This window comes from Lycorma delicatula, chromosome 11 (genome assembly GCF_047948215.1).
Source record: "Lycorma delicatula isolate Av1 chromosome 11, ASM4794821v1, whole genome shotgun sequence".
Classification (NCBI taxonomy): domain Eukaryota; kingdom Metazoa; phylum Arthropoda; class Insecta; order Hemiptera; family Fulgoridae; genus Lycorma; species Lycorma delicatula.
In genome coordinates, this window is record NC_134465.1 from 78,574,193 (window position 1) to 78,598,187 (window position 23,995).

The 23,995-nt window shown below is 29.6% G+C and overlaps 1 protein-coding gene across 3 annotated transcripts in view; it reads left to right on the forward strand.

The window, feature by feature from the left end:
* LOC142332545 (bridge-like lipid transfer protein family member 3B) overlaps positions 1-23,995 on the forward strand; it is a 130,704-nt gene that overhangs the window by 88,869 nt on the left and 17,840 nt on the right. For all 3 annotated transcript variants that reach the window (XM_075378999.1, XM_075379001.1, XM_075379000.1), the window contains 2 exons: positions 4,630-4,867; positions 10,561-10,695. In XM_075378999.1, coding sequence (XP_075235114.1) covers positions 4,630-4,867; positions 10,561-10,695 — 373 coding nt within the window. The remainder of the gene's footprint in view (positions 1-4,629; positions 4,868-10,560; positions 10,696-23,995) is intronic.

Below are 23,995 nucleotides of genomic sequence, written 5' to 3' on the forward strand. Positions count from 1 at the left end.
ACACTGTCATGCATTTAAATACAAAGGTGAATCAGCCAGTCTTTGCTGCGCATCAGGAAAAGTTTCACTTCCACCATTGAATTCTGCCAGAATGATTGAAAACAATATTGGCTGGAGCCACATCTCAATCGAAATTGTTTTTGAGTAAAATTCGTAAATTCCATTCTTGCTTCCAAAGGACAAAAATCATTCAGAATGAGGATGGTCGTAATTCTGAATCAATATTTAAGATTCAGGGCCAAGTGTATCATCAAACTGGTTCTTTGTTCTCAATGCCTGATGCCGATCCAAAATTTTTGCAAATTTACTTCATGGGCAATGAGGAGCAACAAATTAACACACGCTGCCAATACAATCACATCGAGCAGATGGAGGAGCGGGAAATAGTGGCAACTTTGGAAACATTTTTGCATTGGCAATTGCTTCATCAGGCGTTGCAGCAACCTTGCTTGATGGCGGGTGGACTGTGCATTCAGCACTCAAGTTGCCATTGAACATTCAGACAAATCCAGATGCAATGTGTAACATAAGAAGCATTCAGGCCTGGCTGAAGTTTTGGGAACATGCAAAATTATTATCTGGGATGAATGCACTATGGCTCACAAGCATTCACTTGAAGCTCTCGATAGAACGCTGAAAGATCCCATTGGTCGAGTTGTGATAACTGTACGTGTGGTAGCGTCAGGTATTTTAAAAATAATTTTTTTTTACATATTTTTTCATCAAAACAGTTCAAACAATTTATAGTTAATTTGAAAAATTTTTAATTTTTGGATTTACAATGTTTGAACAGGACTTTTAAAAAAAACATATAGAAAATTTAATTCTGAACAAAGCTGTATAAGATAAGTTTAAGAAAACAAAGAAAAGTTAGAAACATTTTAATTTTATTTAGAAAAGTACATTACTACATTTGTCAGAAAAGTACATATTTAATGTAAACAAAACCCAAATTCGTTTTTGGTGAAGAAAAAATTTGTAGAAACAAAGTTTACTGTTATAAATTCCTGTTAAAAAACTAAAAAAAAAAAGTGGAAATTACACAATTGTAAAATAAATGTTATTTAGATAATAATTTGTTTATTAATGACAGAAATACAATAAATTTTTCAAAAAATTATTATTTCAAATTTGGCAATAAAATAACAACTGATCAGCAACACATAATTTTATATTAGTATTTAAATCATTTTGTAAGATACATTAAATATACCTGGACTATGAACTGTGCTGTCATTAGCGAAGGTTTTATGTAAATTTTAGTCTGAACGTGATCAGTTTGCCATTGAAGTAATGTCCTACTTATTTACAATAGAGGAATACACTGATATGGTATTCATTTTGGGTGTGTGTAATGGTAATGCTACAGCTGCTGCAGTAGAATATGAAATATGTTTTCTGAATCGCAGGATTCCAGATCCCAAAACAATTAGCACAACTTCCTCTTCTTCATTAGCATTTCTTCAACACACCATTAGAAGTTTTAACAGTGAAAACTCGAACCTTGTTATCCTCTGCTGGATGAAGTTCTACAATACAGGCCGTTCTCCATTCTAAAGAGGGAAGAGAATCTTCCTTGATGATAACCATGTCACCGATGCTTAAATTAGGTGAAGAAGTGGTCCACTTCTTTCTCTGCTGTAGTCAATTCAAATAGTCTTGCGACCACCGTGACCAGAAGTGTTGTAACAACTGTTGAATTTGAAGCATTAGCGGTGCCATAAGTGATTGTCAGCAATTTAAATGTTTTAATAGGATCTTCTGGCTGGTTTTTCCAAAAGATTAGTTGTAGATTTTGTTGAGCTGAATGGATGTTAATCTGACGATACATTTTTTCAATATCTGCTGTTACAACATATGGGTGTGTTCTGAATCTTGATACAATACTGACAATATTTGATTGTACTGTTGAACCAATGATTGAGATGTCATTCAATGAAAGCTTGTTTTTAAGGATGCACTGAAAACTACCCGTAATTTGGTGGTTGTGGAATCTACCCTTAACACTGCGTGATGCAGAATGTAATAAGCCTTTGATGAATTAGCTTCAGCCATTGTAATTTCCTTCATATGTCCTAGCTCTTCATATTCTTTCATGAATTGGATGTATTGTGAATGCATCTCTGGGTTAACGAGTAAGCACCTCTCTAATGATAAAAATCTTCTGAATGCAGAATCCTTTGATTCGCCAAGATCACAAATATCACCTTTCAAGGGGATTTGCACACAGTACCTTCCAAGATCATCCCTGAAGGTTGTATTCATTTATAGGTCTTCGCACAGTTTGTTGTTTCCAGTGTACTGTTTTTCAGAGCAACCATCTTTTATATCCTAAAACTTCTGTGTGGTTTTGTTTATGTCATCCAGCATAGATAGATAGCAAACTATAGTTATGCGCGACATAGTGTTGATCGTTACTTTGCCGGAAATGATCCAACCAAGCACTGTATTTTGAAGGGTTGGAGATGAATCATTAAGTTTTAGTCTTCCGTCACATAGCAAGTAAAAAAATAACTCTGTTCCAATGAGCAAGTCAACGTCACTCGGTTAATTGAAATTAGGATCTGCTAACTGAACATTAAGTGGAAATTTCATGTCTGATTTTTGAATTGGCACAGTGGGTAAATGTTTGGTAATAGATGTTAGGAGTACATAGTCAGTAGCGAAGGAAAATGTATTAAATCTTGAGTTAATGACATATTGAACAACAATGTTTTGGTAGTGAATGTTCCAATTCCATTCACTTCTACAGATACATTTGCAAATGGCAAGCCTAGTTTTTTGACCACCCTTTCAGTCACAAAATTTGACTGTGACCCTAAATCTAATAGTGCATGACAAAGATGAGGAGCCCCACAATGATCGAGAACATATGCTAGGGCAGTAGACAACAACACTGAAGAAGGAACACCTTGGCACGATATACGTGATGTGGACACAATTGATTGATTTTGATTACTGAATTCAGCCTTGGAAATTGATGTATTTGATTCAGGATGCAAAGATTTATTTTTCCTTTCTGTATAATGCAATAACATATTGTGACGTTTACCACAAAGTTTGCATGAGCCTGCAGCACAATTTTTTATTTTACGATTACCAGAAGATAGGCAATTAAAGCACAGTCCTAACTTCCGCACTTCCCTTTCTCTATCTTTAATGGATAATTGATTTGAACTTATCACAAAAATACAAATATAATGGATGGGAATTGTAACATATGAACATTTCTTTATAGAAGATATGTAATTAAACATGGATATATTATTTTTTGAATTTTGTTTAGTTTCGATTGGAAATTTTCGGTTTGAGCTTCTATGATTCGACATCTTTTCTGTAGGAATTTTATTAAATAAGATAAAATGGGCACATTGTTAGAATCAATTTCTGATTCCCACTGACAGTGAGTAGTTTTATCCGACTTGCTGATAATTAAGTGAATTATTAGTGTCCCAGTGTTCAGTGGGTTGACCTAATGTATGAAGGGCACGCATATGTTTTTGTATATCGTCAATTAATTTTCTCAAATTAAAACTACACCCTTTGTCTAATTTATTTAGATTGAAATATAGCTGAGTTGTGTTTGCTGATTAAATACTTTTTGTTTTGAAACCTCCTCCACTAAGAGGTCCCAAGCAATTTTATAATTTTCAGATGACCCTTCTAGAGATTGTAAGACACTGGCGGCACAGGTACTGTCCTTTAAAGACAATTTCAGACATGAAATTTTTGATAATTAGACAGATTTTGATTGTCATGAATTAATGATTTAAAACTGTCATGGAATGGTGACCATTCGTCATATTCTCCAGAAAATGTTGACAGCTTTTGAAAGTAGCTGGTAAGGAAAAGCGGGGATAAGCCCAATTTGACTCCTTATTTTCATCAGTCGTTTCATGATTTACATTGATATTGTCAGCCTTAGTGAGCTGCTAAATTTTAGTTTGGGTTCGTACGGTTAATCGATAGAATGTATCTTTAAATTGAGCCCAGTCATCATTATGGCTCTCAAAATTGTCTAAAATGTAGATTTCGGTTTAAATTCAGTATTGATTGTTGTACACCCATTATAATTTTTATGTTTGTTTTTGTGGAATCCCAATCCATTATTCAGAAATCACTACTGTGTGACTACTGCTATTATTTTTGGCATTTAAATTTAATGATTAACATTATCATATTGTTAACCATTAAATTCAAAAAGTGAGTCATACAGTTTCTTTGTATCATCGATTAATTAACTGTGGTTGTGTAACTAACTGTAGTCAGATTACACATTCGTTTATTATTTATTTGGTCAATTCCTGATAATCAACTGTGTCCTCATACAAACTATTTGCTTTATTTAATAATTCTATTTTGGCGAGGACAATTAAGTTTTCTCATTGTAGGTGATATTTTGCAACCTCTCTTGCTATTAAGTGATATCCATTTTACTTTACTCGCCACTATTCATCAGCTTATTTTCATTTCATTACTATTTTTTATATAATTTCATTCATTATTACCTGTAACTATTTTCTTTAATTTTTAAGTAAGAATATGTGCTTTTTTACGTGAATGTTGATTTTCTAGAAAGCAGAATTTTTTTTATACATTTGCTAAATGTTACATTTATTTCTTTTTCAGATCAGATGCAAGTTCAGATAGTGAAAAGTTTGTAATGGTTAACGTCGGTACTGATAAAAATGGTGAGGCAGCCGATGCTATGTTCCGTGTCGGTCTAACTAATGGTACAACTTCAAACGCAGCTGGAGGTGGCAGTGGCTTTGAAATGGCTTCTGAAGTTACAGAAGAAGACACTCCGACATTAACTACACCTTCTGAAAGAGACTCAATAGCTAGCTCGTACAAACGTCGTGATCTTGTATGTTTTTATTTTTCTTAATTTTATTTGTTTTTTATGTTGCGATGAAATTTATTCTGTATTGGTTAGATATAAACCAAACTTTAGCTGCATCTTTTTATTCTATAAGTATTTCTTTAAATATAGAGAAAAAAATATTTTATTTTTTTGTAAGTTTCTTAACTTTTAAAAATTTCTGCCACTAATTAAATAGCTTTATCATTCATGTGTCATAGAAAGTTATGGAGAGTGTTTGAAGCCATTTTCAATCAGTGTCTAACCTCTTCATCATTTTCTTATTATATTATCTTCCCAATTCAACCTTGAGCAGTGTGTGACAAACAAGTAGTAGCCTAAGGGAAAAAATGAGAGCTGTAAAGGATGTGTTCAAGTATCATCAGTGCATTTGAGTCAGTTTTGTTCGGTTACTGCGGCAGAATGATTGTCTAGCATTATCATGTCAGAGCAGTGTATTACAGTTTGAAGTCCCATATTTTTTTAATTTACAGCTGCCTTAACGTTGATAAACAGTCATCTGTAATATGCAGCATTTACAGTATTATTCTCTTTAATGAAGAAATTATTGGTCCTGCTTTCTCATTTCCTTCACTTTGGGTCTTATTGTTTGGAAGAATATGATTCAGCAATTAGTCATCTGCTTTGTATTATTCCAACAGCTTTACTAATACTTAAAACTATTCTCTGATCCGCATTCAATGAAATTGAATCCATTGTGCTGTTAAGTTTAAGTTGATTTTAGTTAACTTGAATTTGGAAGAGTGTACCTTTGTACAATCCCTTTATAGTCTCTAACCAGTATGGCATGAACCTTATTCACAAACAGTTGTTTTTTCATCTTCATTGGACTACTCCCTGTGCCTTCAGTCATTGTAATCTTTCTTTGGTTTTCCTGCATGCTCACTTATTATGCCGTTATAAAAATAAATGAAAAACTGTAATGAGTTTAGACATGCCCAACGGAATCTATCTGCTGTTTAGATTCAGTTGTTCAGAATTAGAAACAAAAGTTAGGATAATATTTTAGTGTCTTGTATATTATATTGTATTATATTTATATTGTCCAAACTTTTAAAACCGACCTAAGGTGTGTTTAACTATTGTTTGATTGAGTATCTCCAAGTACAGCCAATTCTGGGGATGAGCTGTTATATTTAGAAACCATATATTTGTTCTTAGATGATTCTTTACTTTTTGGTAGAAAAGCAATTTTTGTTGTAGCTTAAAGTAAAGCTAGTCAACCTAAAATTGTTATTAAGTAATCTGGTACTCCTATCTGGGTCAGAATGAACTGATTTCCTGAGGTATTGTTGGTAGGATGGGTGCCCATAGCTGAGTAATATAGGCTGTTGATAGCTCCTCCAAATCAGAAAATCGGACCATGAGTTCTCCAAAAGATGATTAACATGTGATGGTTGCGTTTTAAATTTCTTACAGACAGGCGATTCAGGATGTTTCCTCTGCATGCTTTGACTCCAGCTCAAAATGATGTATCCGAGTTTCATCACAGGTTAAAATCCTTTCCAAAGATGCTTCATTTTTGTTATTGAAATGAATTTTGAGATGTTGCAAATGTAAAATCTCTGGATGAACAGCAAGCTCACTGGGAACCCACCTTGCACAAGTCTTACGGTAGCTCAGTTTGTTTTGAATGGTGAAATGAGTTGTGTCAATACGTAACTCAACATTTTTCAGCAGTTTCTTCAATCCTAAGTTGTTGGTCTTCTTGATGAATGAATCAATATGAGAATCTAACGCCGAGGTCAACACTGTTACCAGATGCGTGGAGTGGTGCTCATCGGTCACATTTTTGTGGCTGCTTTTAAACTTTTCCACCCATACATAAAAACTCACACGATTCATGCAACTATGCCATATCGTTTGTTCATTCGAGAGAATATTTCTGACAGTTATACACTTTCTGTAATCAATCACAGAACACTGTTGTTCAAAAGTACTTTCTTCAAGCGGACACGCCATCATAACTAGGTCTTTAGAGGTTATGTTTACGTAAATATTAATCGAACTGCTGACTAAGAGTCTTTGTAACATTGCCACTAACACTTACAAAAGTTTCAATTGTTTGCCTTAAGCGTTTCCTTCACTAAAAATATTTGTCTGTTTAATTATTGAATGACCCTCATAAGTTTCTTTACTGCAGTATGGTGTGGACCTTACAGAGTTGCTATACTGATAATGGACATTTGATCTGTTTTATATTTTTTCCATTGCTCTGTCCATTAGTCAAAAATTGTTGTCATTGCTATTACACTGCTACATGTAGAAGTCAACGTTGAATTTTCCAAATACATTACTCTTTTAATGTCTATGAACACATTCATATTCTGAAGTTTAAAGCTAAGAATTAATTAGTAACCGTAACACAATAACAAACAGCCTTGATAATGGATTTATTGATAAGTTAAACATTCGTAAACGCTTGTATTTTGGATCCTGTTTACAGCAGTTCACATTGTATTTCATATTATTTCAATCAAAGGTTCATAGATTCCAACCTGGTGTAATTAATGAACTTATAGTTTTAAAGTTCATTAATTACACCATCATTGTCAAGAAATCTTAATTACACAGCAGCTTTATGGTTTTTATTCTCTTATTTATTTAATTTATGTGTTAAGTCTTCTTTTTCTGTAAATAAAAGCTTTTTTTATAAAATTGATAAATAATGTTAATTATTTACTTATGAAAGATTAATCTGGTATGAATTTTGGCTAATTGAGATGAAAATCCCAGTCAATCAAGCTTGTCTGGGATTTGAACCCGGAGTGTAGATAAAACAAAGACAGTATTACTCCATTTTGAAGTCTGGAAGAGAATATTTCATCTTTCATCATGATTAATATACAGAATTTCCAATTATCTACTGTACAGCTAAATAAACAATTGAAAAAAATAACCTGCATTAGAAATTTCTTCAGTCAAGAGCTGATTAAAATAGTTTAGAAATGTGTTAAAATAGATCTGAGATTTGAGACAATGATCGGCAAGGTAGTGCAAATTACTGTAGAAATCAAAGAAAAGGGATGAAGTGTGATTCATAACACAGTTCTCTTAACAGACTAAACGTTGAATTTACTACCAGGAAGGTCAAAAGGTAGTTCATTATGTGATATATCAAACTTATGCTAATGAATCTGTTTAATAAAAAGAAAGTGTTTTGCATATAAAAAGAAAAAATCAAATTTGTTTTACTAACCGAATAGTTAACCAAAATCCCAGTCAAGCTTGGTATTTTTTAAATAGTATGACATTCTTCTCTCTTAAGTAACTAATTAAATGTTAGCTTGTGGTTCTTAAAATGTATTAAGTAAATATTTTTGAATTCTAATTTTTATCAGATAATTAACTTAATCTTTGGTAAGTTTTATCATAATATATTTTGAATGTTTATGATGAAATGTATTATAGTATTAGTTTATTTTGATTTTTATCATCATATTTAGATTAATTGAGATCTTTTCACATACTGGTTACCTGCGATTCTTCTTAGTTATATTGCAGAAAATTAAGAATTGGATTGTCTATTGCTCTTTTTATATATTTTTTTTTAATGTTCTATTTAAATTAAGAGAGGTTAAAAATATCATTGTATATTATTCATGTATTTTTTCCTATTCTGTAATATAAAATAACAAAGTCAGAGAGTGTATTTGTTTTTCAAGATGAAGTTCTCTATAAAATTTATATTTTGAAACTGTCCTGTGGTTGTTTCAACCCACACAAGCGAAATTACTTTTGAGCATTCATTACGTTGAAGATGGTTTTTATATAATAAAGTAATCTTTGTAATTATATTCTTGATTAATAATAATTTTGTATAGTTACTTGAAAATATCAGTAATTGTATTAAAAGAGTTTGTTCAAGGAACATGATGTAATTATTAAAACAAACCTTTTATATATATATAATTGATTCAAAAGAGTCTTCACATTTTTAAAAGGATAAAAGATTTATTGAGATAACTTACAGATTCGGTTGAGGTCTCATTTCATAGAGAAACACATCAAGTTTATCACCCAACATTTACTTCTGTTAGATGTGGCTTCCAATGTGACATATATCCCACCTGAAGTCGATTTCATTCCAGACTGTAGCCAGCAAGTTGGGCATTACCTCTGCAGCTGCGACATTAATTTGAAGTCTTAGCTCAACAAGATCAGTAGGCAAAGGCGGTACTCAAACCCGATTTTTAATAAAACATCCCAAAAAAAATCTAGCTGGGTGAAATCTGAGTACAAGGTTGCCATGCAATAGGACCTTTACAACCTGGTAATCAAGTATCAAGAAAATCTCAGACTTTTAGGCGGTAGTGAGGTGGTGTCCCATCTTGCTGGTAGTAATGCCTTCCATCTTGGTCATCATCATTTGAGTAATTAAAAAATTCCATCTCTACAAAAATTACATTGAACTGCAATTGCTGACTGCAAATCATGAAACCAAAACACACACCAAGTACGTTCTGGACCAGTAAATGTTTAACAACACTGGTGACAGCGCTGGTGGCCGAATTCAGTACTAATGAATTACGTGAGTCAAAACTTGATGTGTTTTGCTATAAAATGAGACAGACCTCAACTGAATTTCTAAGTTATTTAAATCAATTTTTATATACCTTTAAAGTTATGAATTCGTTTCTGAATTACCCTTTAAGGAGTGATTACTTTATTTCACCTTGAAGGGGTTATATATAATTCAGTTTAATCCACTCAAGTACAGATAACTCAGATAAGGCAACTCTTACCTTATTTGTATATTAATATAATTTTTCATGAAAGTACTTTCTTGAAATCCCATATCATCAGTCACGTATAATATTTATAAAATTACATATTAAACATAAAATTGAAGAATTAAAGTATTAAAATTGTGGTTACGTATACTAGAGTATATATAGTCATTAAATAATTTCAAACAAACAATTTATATGATAAAGTGTAATGATTGTGAGGATATTTATATAGGTAAAATCCATAGATCGTTTAAAGCCAGATTTTATGAACATTTTAGGCATTATAAAAATAAAAAATTGGGCTTCTCCAATGTTGCAGATCATCTTATAAACAATAAACATTCCATTTCTAATGTTAAATACTAATTTATAAATTAAAAAAGGAAACAGAAATAAAAATCTAGATATTTTAGAATAATATTTATATTTATATATATATATATATAAACAAAGATTCAACTTTATCAACTTACAGACAGATTTTGAAGGAGAAATACTCATAAAAGCTCCAATAGATAGCAGCGCCTTCATTTATTTAAATAGTACAATAGTGTAGAATTTGGCTAGCCATATACATGTTATTATGTTTGTTTTTATTTTATCTTATTTTAATGACTTCATTTGCTTTTGCATATGTAATCGCAATTTTAATCTTTTAACTCCAACTTTTAACTTAATTTTATGTTTACTATGTAATTTTGTAAATATTATACATGACTGATGATGCGGGATTTCATATATAAATATACAAATAAGGTGAGTTGTCTTATCTGTACTTGGATGGATTAAGTTGAATTATATATATTTAAATTTATATTATCAGTGTAGAGATGATATGGGTCTTGAAAGGATTGATTTTAGAAAATATATATAATATTTATATCGTGTTAAAATGTTATTATGAATTATATATAATGTTAATAATTAAAATATATTTTTTTACAGATATCTGTTGTTACATTTAAATTGGGTCAAGTTGAACTTCTTCAACAGTCTCAAGGTTTTCAGTCTTCCATAAAATTACAGTTGTCTAACATAGAAGCAGACGAATGCACTTCCATACCGTGGGATGAATTTCAGGTTAGTGTACTTTTATATATTTTTTTAGCTGCTTTGATTAACGTTTTAACATACACAAAATGTGTGATAAGAATTAAGCAAATAATGATTGAAATATCCTGTAATGGCTCAGACTTTTGACAGTTCCTGTCATAAAGCATTACAAAAGAAGAAGCAGCTTGTTATAAGATATTCGTTTTCTGCAGTTTATTGAGGCATAATCATTTCCAACCTATGGATACATCAGTAAACCGGGTAAAACTCATTTGTATGAAATTTATTGTGATCACATTTTATAAAGTGTCTGATCTGTGATAGACATGGTTTACAATATTAAATTATGTTTTTCTTTAGGCCATACTTATTTTATGTTGTTATTTATTACATTTTTAAAATATGGAACATTTTATTATTGCACATTATTATTATTATTACATGGTGTTTATTGATTATTCGTTAACTGTAAATAGAATGTTATTTTCATGATTTAATGTTTGAAAAAAATAACATCTTGCACAAAAATAATAAAAAATGAGATTTTAATATTAAGAAAGTATTTTTCAGTATAAAATCTCATATGAAAAGCAATTACATTTACATTCTTGTATGTTTATTTTGTATTTCTTATCTTCTAATAATTAATAATTTTAATACAGTTAAAAATATGGATATGTTTTACAGTACACTTCTACAATATTCTAATTGTACAAATGTGTATTATGTCTGTGTTGCCTCCTGGAATGGATGGATTTATTTTTTATATTCCACTGAATTATTGCTATGTTGGAGCTGTTTTTCATTTTTGCTTAAACAGTTCCATCATTTTGAAAATTTTTATCCCTTGCAGAATTCCTTTTTAATGTCATTTTTGTTCTTAGAAATGCTGTTCAGATTTCCAAAATCATTCTAAAAAAAATTAAGACTAATGAATTTCCAGTTATTTTCAGTAACTAAAGAAAAAATGTACAGTTCTCAGTTTCATGTAAAAACAAAACTAATATAGTCAAAATATCTTGTTTCTGTTAAAGCATTATTGTTAACTGTAAAGTAACCCACCAAAAAATAAAGTTGGCTGTATCAATAGTACACCCATAAATATTTATTTGAATACATCTTTTAAGACTGATATTTGGATGTGTGGAGGTCGATGAAATAAAATAAAAATTATTTCAGTTAATAAATCCTCTTGTTGAAAACAAAAGGATGTTGTTTTCAACAACAGTAGAGTTTTCTTATTACTCAACTGCCATATGCAGGTTTAACATACTTCAAAATTGGTCGCATCATCATTTAAAAATATTTCTGCCAAAACCAACACAGACAAATTTGTTGTTGGTTTTTTATCTTTGAGAAATCACAAATGTCACATACCTCACCAAATACATTTTTAAAACATCTATATTACTATGAGAACATTTAATATTAAATTCACATTCTTGATCAATTACTATTATCATTGATTATCGTACTTTTGTGCTCGTTTATTCAGTTGTTTTTATTTATTGCACATATTGTTTCGTTTCGTTTCATTTATTGCGCATATGTTGTGACGTTCTGAAAAACAACCAAACGTTTTTAAAAACTTATACTTATCTCAAAAAATATATTTTATTTTAACTAATTGTTAGTTTTTATAGTATTTCATATTTTTCCTATTTTTTGGCACTGTATCTATTGCAATTGGACCACACTTTTGCTCACACAATAGTTTGAAAACAACTTTATGATAAAATCCAAACGTAACTTGGTGTGAGGTGATAATGGAGGTACAAAACTGGTTTCACACAAATCTTAACTTCTTTCATTCTTTTTAAATGATGTTGAACTTGTTCTGCTATAGTTTAATTTACATGTTTAGATTTGTGACTCAAGTTGATTTCATTGTTTTAAATGACTTCTTTTCAATAAAAATTTTGCACCTCTACCCTGACAGTTCATAAGATGTATTCATGTCAAAAAACTTTTATATCGATGTATGTACATGCCTTTTTTATTCATATTAATTATGAATTTTAACTATAATACATTTGATTGTAAAAAAAATGTTGCTGCATTTCAAACTTAAAATTTATATTATAAGTCAGGAATTTTTGTAATTAATCAAAGTTTGATGATAGTACTGTTTGCTGTTATGGGTTTCTGCTGTAGGTGTTTGTACATATTTCCTGATATGGGAGAAGAATTGTACTTATTTGACACTAAAATTACACGATTTATATAATGAAAGAAAGACTTTTCTATTTTGAGTATTGTATACCTCTCTTAGCTTCATTCTTTTATTATATGTTGACATGTTTTGGAACCACTCCATTGTCAAAACTTATTCTACTGGTACTTTTCTTTATTTATGTGTTATTATTGGTAATACTTATCTTTTAATTTTATTTATCTATTTCCTAAAAAATAAAATAAATTAACTTCTTGCAAAGGACATCCACTTGATTGTTGATCTGTTCATTTATGATCATTTTATTATTACATTTTAATTTAAAAATTTTGAAATTTTCTAAAATGTTCATTCTTCTTCCTTTTTTACATTAGAAAAAAATCTGATGTGGACTCCACATGACTTCCTTGTACGCCTATTAAATTATATATACACTTTTTTTTTTAAAATTAAAAGTATATAAAATGTTACTTCATTAATAACTTCTAATTTATTGAAGTATTATTTATCATAAAAATTTTTTTAGTCAAGAGGTTAAATTATTTAATTTAAAAAAAAAGGAGATGAAGTCTGATTCGAACCAATGTGCCTTCCCCTTGTAAGATTCAAATATTTCATTAATTAAAATTTTATTTGGCTGTAGCTCTGGAACCTATGAAAATAAGTACCGCTTATGAATATATTTTGTTGAAAAGCTCTCGATGAGGGCTTATTACTGCAGTTAAGAAAAAGTCCAAAATCCAATTTTTTTTGGATTTTGGGCTTTTTTTGACACTTTTGGTTCAGTCAATTGCACTCAAAAGGGGAGGTGCACAACTAGATGTTACAACAGTCCTAAATGCAAAATTTCAATATCCTATGGCTAATAGTTTTTGAGTTACGTGAGAAACATACGCACATATATACGTACAGACGTCACGCCGAAACTATTCAGGGATGGTCAAAATGGATATTTCTGTTGAAATCTGAAAACTGAAATTTTTCACGATCACAGTACTTTCTTTAGTTCGTACAAGGAACTAAAAAGGAAAACTTAATAAAAAATTAATGCGTTTACATTTGCAACTTGACCAACAATTTTTAGTCAACACAGTAAATAATATGATAGAAGAAATAAAAAGTATTATAAAAAAAGAAACCAAAGAAAATTACACACAAATGAAAATAAAATTTTATAGGCTAACAACTATAATGAAAGAAATAAAACTGGAGAAAATGCAAAAATTAAATTCCACCAATCAGTAACGTAAGTTTAAATAAAGATGAATATGAATTGCTAAATAAACGACAATCATAATATAAAAAATTTTAACATTGAAAAAAATGTTGAACAAAACATTATAGATATAGAAAGCACATTAAAAGTGATGCAGTAGAACAGATGCATGCAAGACATTTAGCAGCAGAATTAATTAAAAAATCAGTTAAAATAACCAACAGAAATAAGATGTATGTAAAAAAAGATCAAACAGAAAGATTTTTAAAATAAAACTATTAATCAATAAATTGATTAATAAATAGTTCTCAACAGTGTTGATTAAACTATATAAAAATATTAACAGAAATTTAACATACTTTGGGATTTTCATAATAATTATTAATATTTTAGTATTTTTAAAGATTTGTTACTTCTAATTGGCAATTAATCAAAATTTCAATTTTTTTTCTTTAAGTTCTGTAATCTTGTTAGTAAATTTACATTTGAATTCAAGAGTGTTTCTATGCTATTCCTGCTATGTATAGGATTTAGAAACATATTTTTGTTAGCATAATTTTATATAAAAATACTCTTTTAAAAATTATTATACTAATTGTAATCAATGTTATAAGTTATTTAAAAAAATTAAAATAAGGTATATTTTATACATCAGTGAAGATGTATGAAATTTGATGGCTGTAGATATGGTGTGGAATTTGGATTGTACAGATTTGTTATTACCTTTTTTTTTTAGAAGTTCTGATAATTTAAATTAACACCTCATTGGTAAGACTTTTTGAAAAAAAAATTAGGTTGGTAGATTAAATAAATGGAAAATTGTTTATAGCAAATGTTAATAAAAAGAAATGTTTTAAATATGATCTTAAAAGACATACTTATTACATGTTTAAGTATGATTTTATGACAGATAACCTATTTTTAAGCTTGATTCTGGAAATTGTAAATTTTACCATAACATGCAACGCTTTGCTTTGCTCCTTAAACCGTAGTATAAAATGTACATATTCTAATAATATGTTCTCTTTTTGTTATATTATCTGGTGCTAATTATGTATACTCTATTAATATCTTGCTCGATGTTTATAATCATATTGTCATATTATTACAATAAGTATTACTTTCTTGTTTTATAATCATACTGTTACTCATTTTTCATTTTTGTTTTGTGTTTGTTTTTCTGTGCATGAATTCTGCATCTCTGTGTGTAACCCTGTTTTCTGTAACTATTTACTGTCTGTGTATGTCGTACCTCTATCACATACATATTATATCTACTAACTACATCTTTACATCTTGATCGGTCGATCGATTGAATTGTTTAAACTGATACATTATGATGATTGTGTTTTGTATAACCAGAATATTTTTAAGGTATTCTCACCAACACGCTCTGTTTTTGTTATTATTGTAGCTGCACTTTTAGTCTTGCATTTGTCTATTCTATTTGTTTATTTTCCAGTATTATTAGTTGTATATAATTAAAATTTTTATAGGTCAGAATGTAGTTTGTTTCTTTAGTTCGGTTTGTGTAAGTAGACTGTAATAATAAATGTAGTAAAGATTTTATTAATGTATTATGTTCCGCAAAATTTTACTTCCGTATTAGGATTTGATTTTCTTTTATTAATTTAGTAAAAATACACTTTTAGGTTTTTGAAATTAATTTTAAAATGTAATAAATTATTATTTCATTTCTTCTCTTATTTTCTACAACTTATTAATTTTTCTCTAGATTTTTTTAATTATTCTGAATTACCTAAAAATATTAACTCTAACAACTGTAAATTATTTTCGCTTATTTTCATTTACATTGTTTAGTTTAAAAATTCATACTTTGTAATTAAATAAAGATTTTCTTTAATGAGAAAATAACATAGTTAATAGAAAAGATTTGAAATTTTTTTTTATTTTTTTGCGCATTATATTATTTTCAAGGGATATATTTAACAAACATTAAAATATGTTTACACATGATTTTAAAGTAAGTTATGTTTTTGAATAAAAATATAACTGAAAAATATGTACAAAAACTGCTTTTTATTTGCTACTTTTCTTAATAGCTGCCTTCAGCTTAACACATTTTTTACATAGCATTTCATTCCCGTTTAAATACGAATCAGCTCTTTAATGGCAAAAACAATTCTGCGGCAGAAATTTGCATGCAAATTTAAGTGTTGCTGCAGTAAGGCAGTGATGCCTTTCATTTTGAGATGAATGAATGACTATTCATGATGAAGAACATAGAGATAGTTGTCTGTGAAAACAGATCATTTGATTAAAAAAGTTGATGAAATAAAATCAAGAAAACTGATGCTTCACCTTGTCAATTATCTTTGATGAACCCTGATGTTTCATGACCTTTGATTTATGAAATTTTGACTGAAATATTGGGCTATAAAAAATTGTGTGCTGTATGCTTAACCAACGCTCACAAGGAAAACCTCTTGCTTTTGACATAATTGTGACATTGTGAAGCATCGGTTTTTTTTTAATTTTCTCATCAACTTTTTTATTTGAATGATCTGTTTTCACAAAGAGCTGGCCTCTATGTTCTTCATAATGAACATTCATTTGCCCATCTCAAAATGAATGGCATCACTGCCTTACTGTAGCAACACTCATAATGATTGGCTGGTAAACATCGCAAATTTTCATGCAAATTTCAGCCACAGAATTGTTTTTTACAATCAGAAATCGGATTATTCCTTATAATTCACACTCTGAGATCGTGAATTGTAGAATTGATTATAAATGGATGAATATAAACAAATAACAAAATGACTGAACAATTGTAGCTAAGAGATGACTATTGGACTATTGATTGAAATAACTGAGCTGTACAATGCCATCTGTTAATATCGTATATATAATGGCAAATTCAAAATGGACATTACTTTAAAAACACACTTTGTGTGTGTGTGTGTGTATATATATATACACACATACATACACAATTAAATATGCTGATTAATAGGAATTTGCCCTTAGAAATATTATGCTTTACAACAAAAATTGATATACTTTATTTTAGTATTTATGTTTCTTTTAATGCATGTCATGGTAACATCAATTGTTTAGTCATTTTTTTATATATAAAGAAGTCTTTTTAAATTTTGCTTACTAATAATCCTGTTTTAATTCATGGCATATTTGTTTTAAATATTTTAATTTTTTTATAGTATTGCATTTAACACCTCTATAAATAATTGTTTGTGAATTACATAATCTCCATAGTATAGAATTATTGTCCTTATGACTATCCCCTACTGATTGGAGGCAGTATTTACATTGCCGCACTGTATCAAGACAGAAAAAAAGCGCATTATCAATTATAAGGGTCATTCAAATAAATCTCAGCCTGCCAACAGAGATGTCACAAATATGACCAAATGACTCTGATGTTTGTGAAGTATGATCCTGTAGTTGACATTTTGCAAAATTTTAGCCTTTTGTGTTTAGTTACTTGTTTGTGATGGTCAAGTAAAGCAAAAAAGTTTTGGTATTTTCTGCAAAATGGAAAAACTGAAGTTCTTACTTGATTATAAAAACTATTTTAAAAGGTTTAACCCTGACAATCATACAAGTGAGTTAGATTTTACTTAAAAGGATTCTTCCCCTTCATTTTTAATGTTAAAAAAATGGCTGCTGAATTTAAATGTAGTCATTCTTCTACTCAAAATGATGAATGCTCAGGACCCCCAAAATCTGCTATGACTGATGAAATTGTCACAAAAATCCACAGTTCTCTAATAAATGATACAGAGTGAAGATACATGAGCTTGATTATGCAGGGGGATTCACGTGGTGTTACTGCCCTTTCTGAACTCATTCTACTTACTGAAAATAATGAAAAAAGTATATATAAAGATGGGTCCGGAAATGTTCCATTACCAAGTTACTGCTAGCAAATCTTATGATTTTATGACCTTACAAATTGAATAAAACAAGTTCCAGAATCATATCTCCAGTAGTTTTCCTAATATTCTATGTAAAACAGAAAATTTTGTTGTCTAAAAAAAATATTTTTTTACATTTGTAATACAAAAACTTTGTTAAATGACTAATAAGTACATAATATTTATTATCAAGACTTGTAGAGAATTTAATTTTGAGAAAATGGTATAAAATAGCCCAATAAAAAGCAAACAAGTTCAAGAAATTTGATTTTATAATTAATACTCACCAAATGAAAACAAGTGGATTACATGTACAAAGCATGTTTGCAGTACAGTGATACAAAAAACAGTGTTGTATTAAAAATAAAAATGTATAAAATAAAAAAAGCCAGTACTAATATTATTCAGCCAATAAAGTTTATGAATATTTCTCAAATTCACTGTCAAATTGAAAATTGAGAAATTATGATTTTGTTAGTTGATGACAAAGTCAGCTGGCCAGCAATGCATTTTATATTGTATCATCACTGCATTGCATGTTCTGCATTACTACTGTGAATTGTTGCCAGTACAGTGTATTTTAAATTAACCATGTGTGTTTTAACTGGTGTCACACTGCAGCAATACCTTTGTTATTATTACTGAGGAATATGTTGACATGGTATGTATCTTGAGGGTGTGATGTAATGTAACTGCTGCTGCAGAATATCAAAGATATTTTCTTAACTGCAGAGTTCCAAATCCTAAAACAATTATTGGTACATTTCATACTCTGAAAGAAACAGGTACACGTTTCAGCATTAGCACTCGCCATGATCATTCTGCCCATAATGATGCCGATATCAATGAAACCATTATCAAGGTATACAACACAGTCCGGGTGTTAGTACACAACGTCTATTTCAGTGGTTCAGAGTTTCCCAGTCTATGGTGCAAAGGAACCCCGTAACAAACGTATCCTTACTGTAATCAACGAGTACAAAATCTTTAACCAAGAGATTCTCCTCTTCATTTGCAATATTGCAACTGGTTGGATATGAATACCGATTACTCAGGTTCATTCTATTTACTGATGAGGATCAGTTTACTTGGGACAGCATCAATATCCTTCACGATGAACACATTTGGGTAGAAGTCAATTCACAAATGACAGAATGTAATTTTCAACACCAATTTAGTGTCAGTTGTGTGGCGTGGTCTAGTTTACAATCAGCTAATTTGACCATTCATTCCCCAAGGAAGTGCATATTCCGACATTTTTCTTGGAATCCTTAAGGAACAATTGCTGCCGCTATTAGATGTTCCACTAGCATCCACATAACCCATGTACTTTCAGCAAGTTAAGATTTTTACGTATGAGGTTAAATGAAAAATATTGTGTACAAGAGGAAAGTTCATACATATGAAAAAATTATATTAGTTGTATGTTAACTTCTTTTTCTGAAATTGATAACATTTAAAAGTTTTCATTCAGTAAATGTTAGTAATAAAATCAAATTTCTTTAACTTGTATTTGTTATTTATTGGATTATTTTATATCAATTTTCTCAGATTTTCTACAAGTTTTGATAATAAACTTTATACATTTATTAGTGATTTAACAAAGTTTTTATATTAAAAAAAAAAAATTTTTTAGACTACAAATTTTTCTGTTTTATTCGATTTGTCAGGTCAAAAACTATACAAAAAATCAGGTTTACTCTTCAATTTGGTTCCTAGAATTTCAGTAAGGTTTTATTTCACTCTTTTTCCAGGAAACAGAGCAAAATATTTTGCTAGCCATAATTTGTTAATGGAATGTTTGCAAACCCATATATGTATGAACTTTTCTCATTATTTTCATTAGTAGAATGAGCTCAGAAAGCATCTGGTAACTACGTGAATGATCCTATTTTGTAAACATCTCATTAGACCGTGTGCACTATAATTTTGGGTATAAAAAATCTTTCCGCTCGATGTGTTCTTTGTTTGTTAACAATCACCAAAAACACATTTGACAGAACACTTCTCGAAGATGTTTAAGTTCATTTAAGTGCAGTTCTGGTGAGTTTCTTCAATATTTTACGATAAAACATGGATTCACCATTATACATTAGTGATTAAACAGTAGGTGAAAGTGAGTGAAAATGTACCAAAGAAAGCAAAATCAGTTCCATCTGCAGCAAAAGTCATGGGTACAGTTTTTTGGGATTCTATTGATGTTGTAACCATTGTAAATTTTGACGTAAATTTAAATTAAATTGAATTGGGTTATTTAAATTGAAGAATTTATTTGTATTTTACTTTATTTTATAATAAATTTTGTTATATGGATTTCTTAATACGTCGATGAACAATACTTTTTAAAAACGTAAAAGTTAAATTAATAGCAGCATGATTCATTAGTTATCAAAAATTTCTTCTTAAAATAGAATTTTAAGAAATATGATATCATGCTTGAAAAATGAACAAACGTTTTCTATACAAAGAGCGTTACGTTTGTGAGTACACATATTCACACATCAGAAAGCGTCAGTTTTGTGTTGGATTTCGACGTGGTTGGTTTAGTGCAGTGAGTATGTTAAGAAAACTGATCAGGAAATTCATAAACTATGATTTGTACAGAATACAAGTATGAGAATTTAATGTCAAAGGCCTCTCCATAAAAACATTTCATGGATTTATCAGAAGATTGCTTATCCGTTGACTTATTTTTTTAAATAACATTAAAAAATATTATTATTGAAAATGTAACATGTTATAATGACAAATTATGTTTAAAATTAATTTTGGATTGTCCAGTTCCGTAGTATTATAAGTATTAATAAGATATTTTGTTAAGTTCTGATGTGTACAAGTTGTTCGTAGTAGTGGTTCTACAGACTAGTTGTGGGAGTATTGAGTTAAATGTGTTTATTGTCATTTTTCTTTATTTTTATAAGTAATGTGTATTATTCATCGCTGTTAGTAATATTTTTTGATTTGTTGAGTTATTTTTTTTCTTTTGTAAAACTCTGAAGAAGCATAAGCAACATAGTCGTAGTACATTGTTTCGCAAATCCCAACAATAGTAAGTTCATTTTTTGTTTATTAAAAATTTATTCTTTAAAAATTATAAAATTTTGTTTTTTTGTGTTTTATTTAAATTTGATGTTTTATAAGAAGCTCACGACGTGGAACCCATAGACTATTTGGAAAAAGACAGGACAATCACCAGGGAATTGCATGCTTCACTTTTGAACCGAGTAAAGGGTCCTGTATAGGTAAACGTATACATCTGGCCAAAAAGAAAGCGCTTTTTCGCTGCAATGATGTTCCCATGCACATGACTCAAGTTGTTGGCTTTATGAACTATGTTTTGAAGTGCTTCCACATCACTGTATTTGTCGAATTTGGCTCTCAGCAATTATTATCTCTTCCCAAACCTGAGGACGTAGCCCACTGGGTGAAGATTGAGTCAAAGCTGACCATATATTATCCAAAGTTGGAGTATATATTATCCAAATACTGAGGGTATTAATAAGTTGGAAAGTTGTTGATCTAATTTATCAAATTTCAAGATGATACTGATAAATATTTTTAAAATATCTGAGAAATCTTGCATTTTATTTGACAGCCTGAGAACTTTCCAAATGGTCCTTGTACCTGAGATTGAATAGGCATTTTACAGTTGCTTTATATGAAATTGTCAATTATAGGTCTGAATTTAAGTAAGCTCTTGCCGATAATAGAAATAGGGTATTCAGATCCTTGAAGACAGCAAGTAAAAGAAAATGCTTTGCATAAGATTTGTTACTCTTGAGCATGGCTATATCATTTCTAATAGTGAGCTAGCATCTTGTGAACAATCTTCTGTGCTTATTTATCATACATTAACAATCAATATTGTATTCAGAATAACATGCGATGTACATGATTATTAAGGAATGTAAAAATATCAGTATTTTTATATTACTATTCTATAATGTGGGTATTATTTCTTAGCAGATATATATTTGCTTAAATTGAATAAATGTAGAATTATATACTGTTACAGTAAACTGTGCATGTTAATATTAATTTAAGTAAAATTATTTTTTTTATCAATCTTAATTTTATTAAATAGAGGATTGAAAATTTTACTCTTTTAGATTAAAATATTTATAGCATGCTGAATTTGTTATATTTATGTAGTGCAATACTGTATTTTATACTTAGAGAGATTTTGTGTATTTTAAGTAAAGATGTGTTATAATATTTATAATTTTGGTTTTATATACTAGTACTTTTTTTAAGAGATTTTTTTATGTGATGATTGCAGTTTAATATATGATATTGTCAGTTATTTGGTGGTTTAAATGATTAATGGTCTGCTAATTTACCATTCACTGGGCACTGCTGATATTTGAATTGTGGGATACATTAACGTATTTTGTACAGATCATTCATATAGTAAGAGTTTAACTCTGCAATCTGTGAAAACTCTTACACTCTGTTAAACTGTTACACTGTGAATGATGTTCATTATAAAACCACTTACTATGGTGAATGGAGTGAAAACACCGCTTGTAGGTAAAATATTACCTGTACTTTGATGGGCTTGACATGTTAATATGCAGATGTGTGTGGCTCAGTGAAGAAGGGAATTAGAAATCACTTCACTTCTCATTTTTCCTGCTAAGGGAAAAATGTTTATAATTTTTAAATTTAGCTATTTTGTTTTTGGGATATGACTCACGTCAGGTCATGTACAACCATTACATAATTGCACTAAACATAAATAATATTAAACATAAAGTTCTGTGTTATGTTAATCTATCAGGATCACACTCTTCACTATTTTTTGAAAATGAAATTTATTAGAAAAAGTTTTGAAATTGTTCTATAATTTTAATTTTCTTTTTCATCAATCTACAGGGTAGGGGGGGAAGTTATACTTGCAATTAATTATATGATATAACTGCTTTCTAGTCTTATATATAACTAGCTAAGTACCTGGCATTGCTCAAGTAGCTTCCCTTAAATACAACCATCTAAGATTCAAGTGGGTGTTGGAATAAGATTCAAGTGGGTGTTGGAATCTTCTCAAAAGTGCATCCGAAACAGGGACATAATGATTTCTAAAAATTTCCAGAAAGTTTTACCGATACTGAGTTCTGTCTTTTCCTTCTAGAAGGGTCTACAAAGTTCTATTCAACTAAAGTTGGACTTAAATATCATCAGGTTTGTCACCAATCAGCCTAGCAATCCTGAAAAATATGGATTTGACATTAATATTGATATTTTTTTATTATTATTATTACATTCCCCCTTCCCACCAACAATCTTAGGGTTGTTGGGTGTGTCTTACCCCATTATATTTTTTCCAGATAGTAAATCATTTGTCTACCAAGTTTGGTTGAAATTGCTCTAGGCATTCCAGAGTTATACTGGAACATACACATACCCACATATATCCATTAATATATATATATATATATATATATTATATAATGAAAGACTTCTATTTAGGAACTTGCTGTGCTCTTGAAGTTATGTGATAGCAACTTCCTGGGTAAGATCTAACTCTCATAACCTCATCTCTTCACTACATAACACTAATAAGCCCGATAAGGTCTGGTCCTCAAAAGGTTAAATATATAATATTTAATCAGCTTACATAAGAAAGCAGAGTATAAGCACTTTCAAAACAGATGTTAATTAAATAATACACACTGCAGTCACCTTATCCCAAGAAGTTGAGGAAAATAGTTAAAATTATAATTACAACTACTAATTGTTTACCATTAACATACTGTTCACAGTAAACAAGTTATTACAATAATTAAATTTTACGAACACTGCTATTCAATTTTTTAATGCAAACTAAATAAAAAAATAATAATAAAAAAAAAACATTAAATAATTTATTCATACTACACCAAACTAGCACATGCACTACTGTAGTTAGAAATTTCATGCACAGTTTGACAACACTTATGCATGAAATAGTTGAACGCAACTAAAAATTCAGCACAAAGCTCACAAGTGTCCTGAACAAAGGTCCATTTACCTCAACAACTAGTACTCAATTCATCTAAT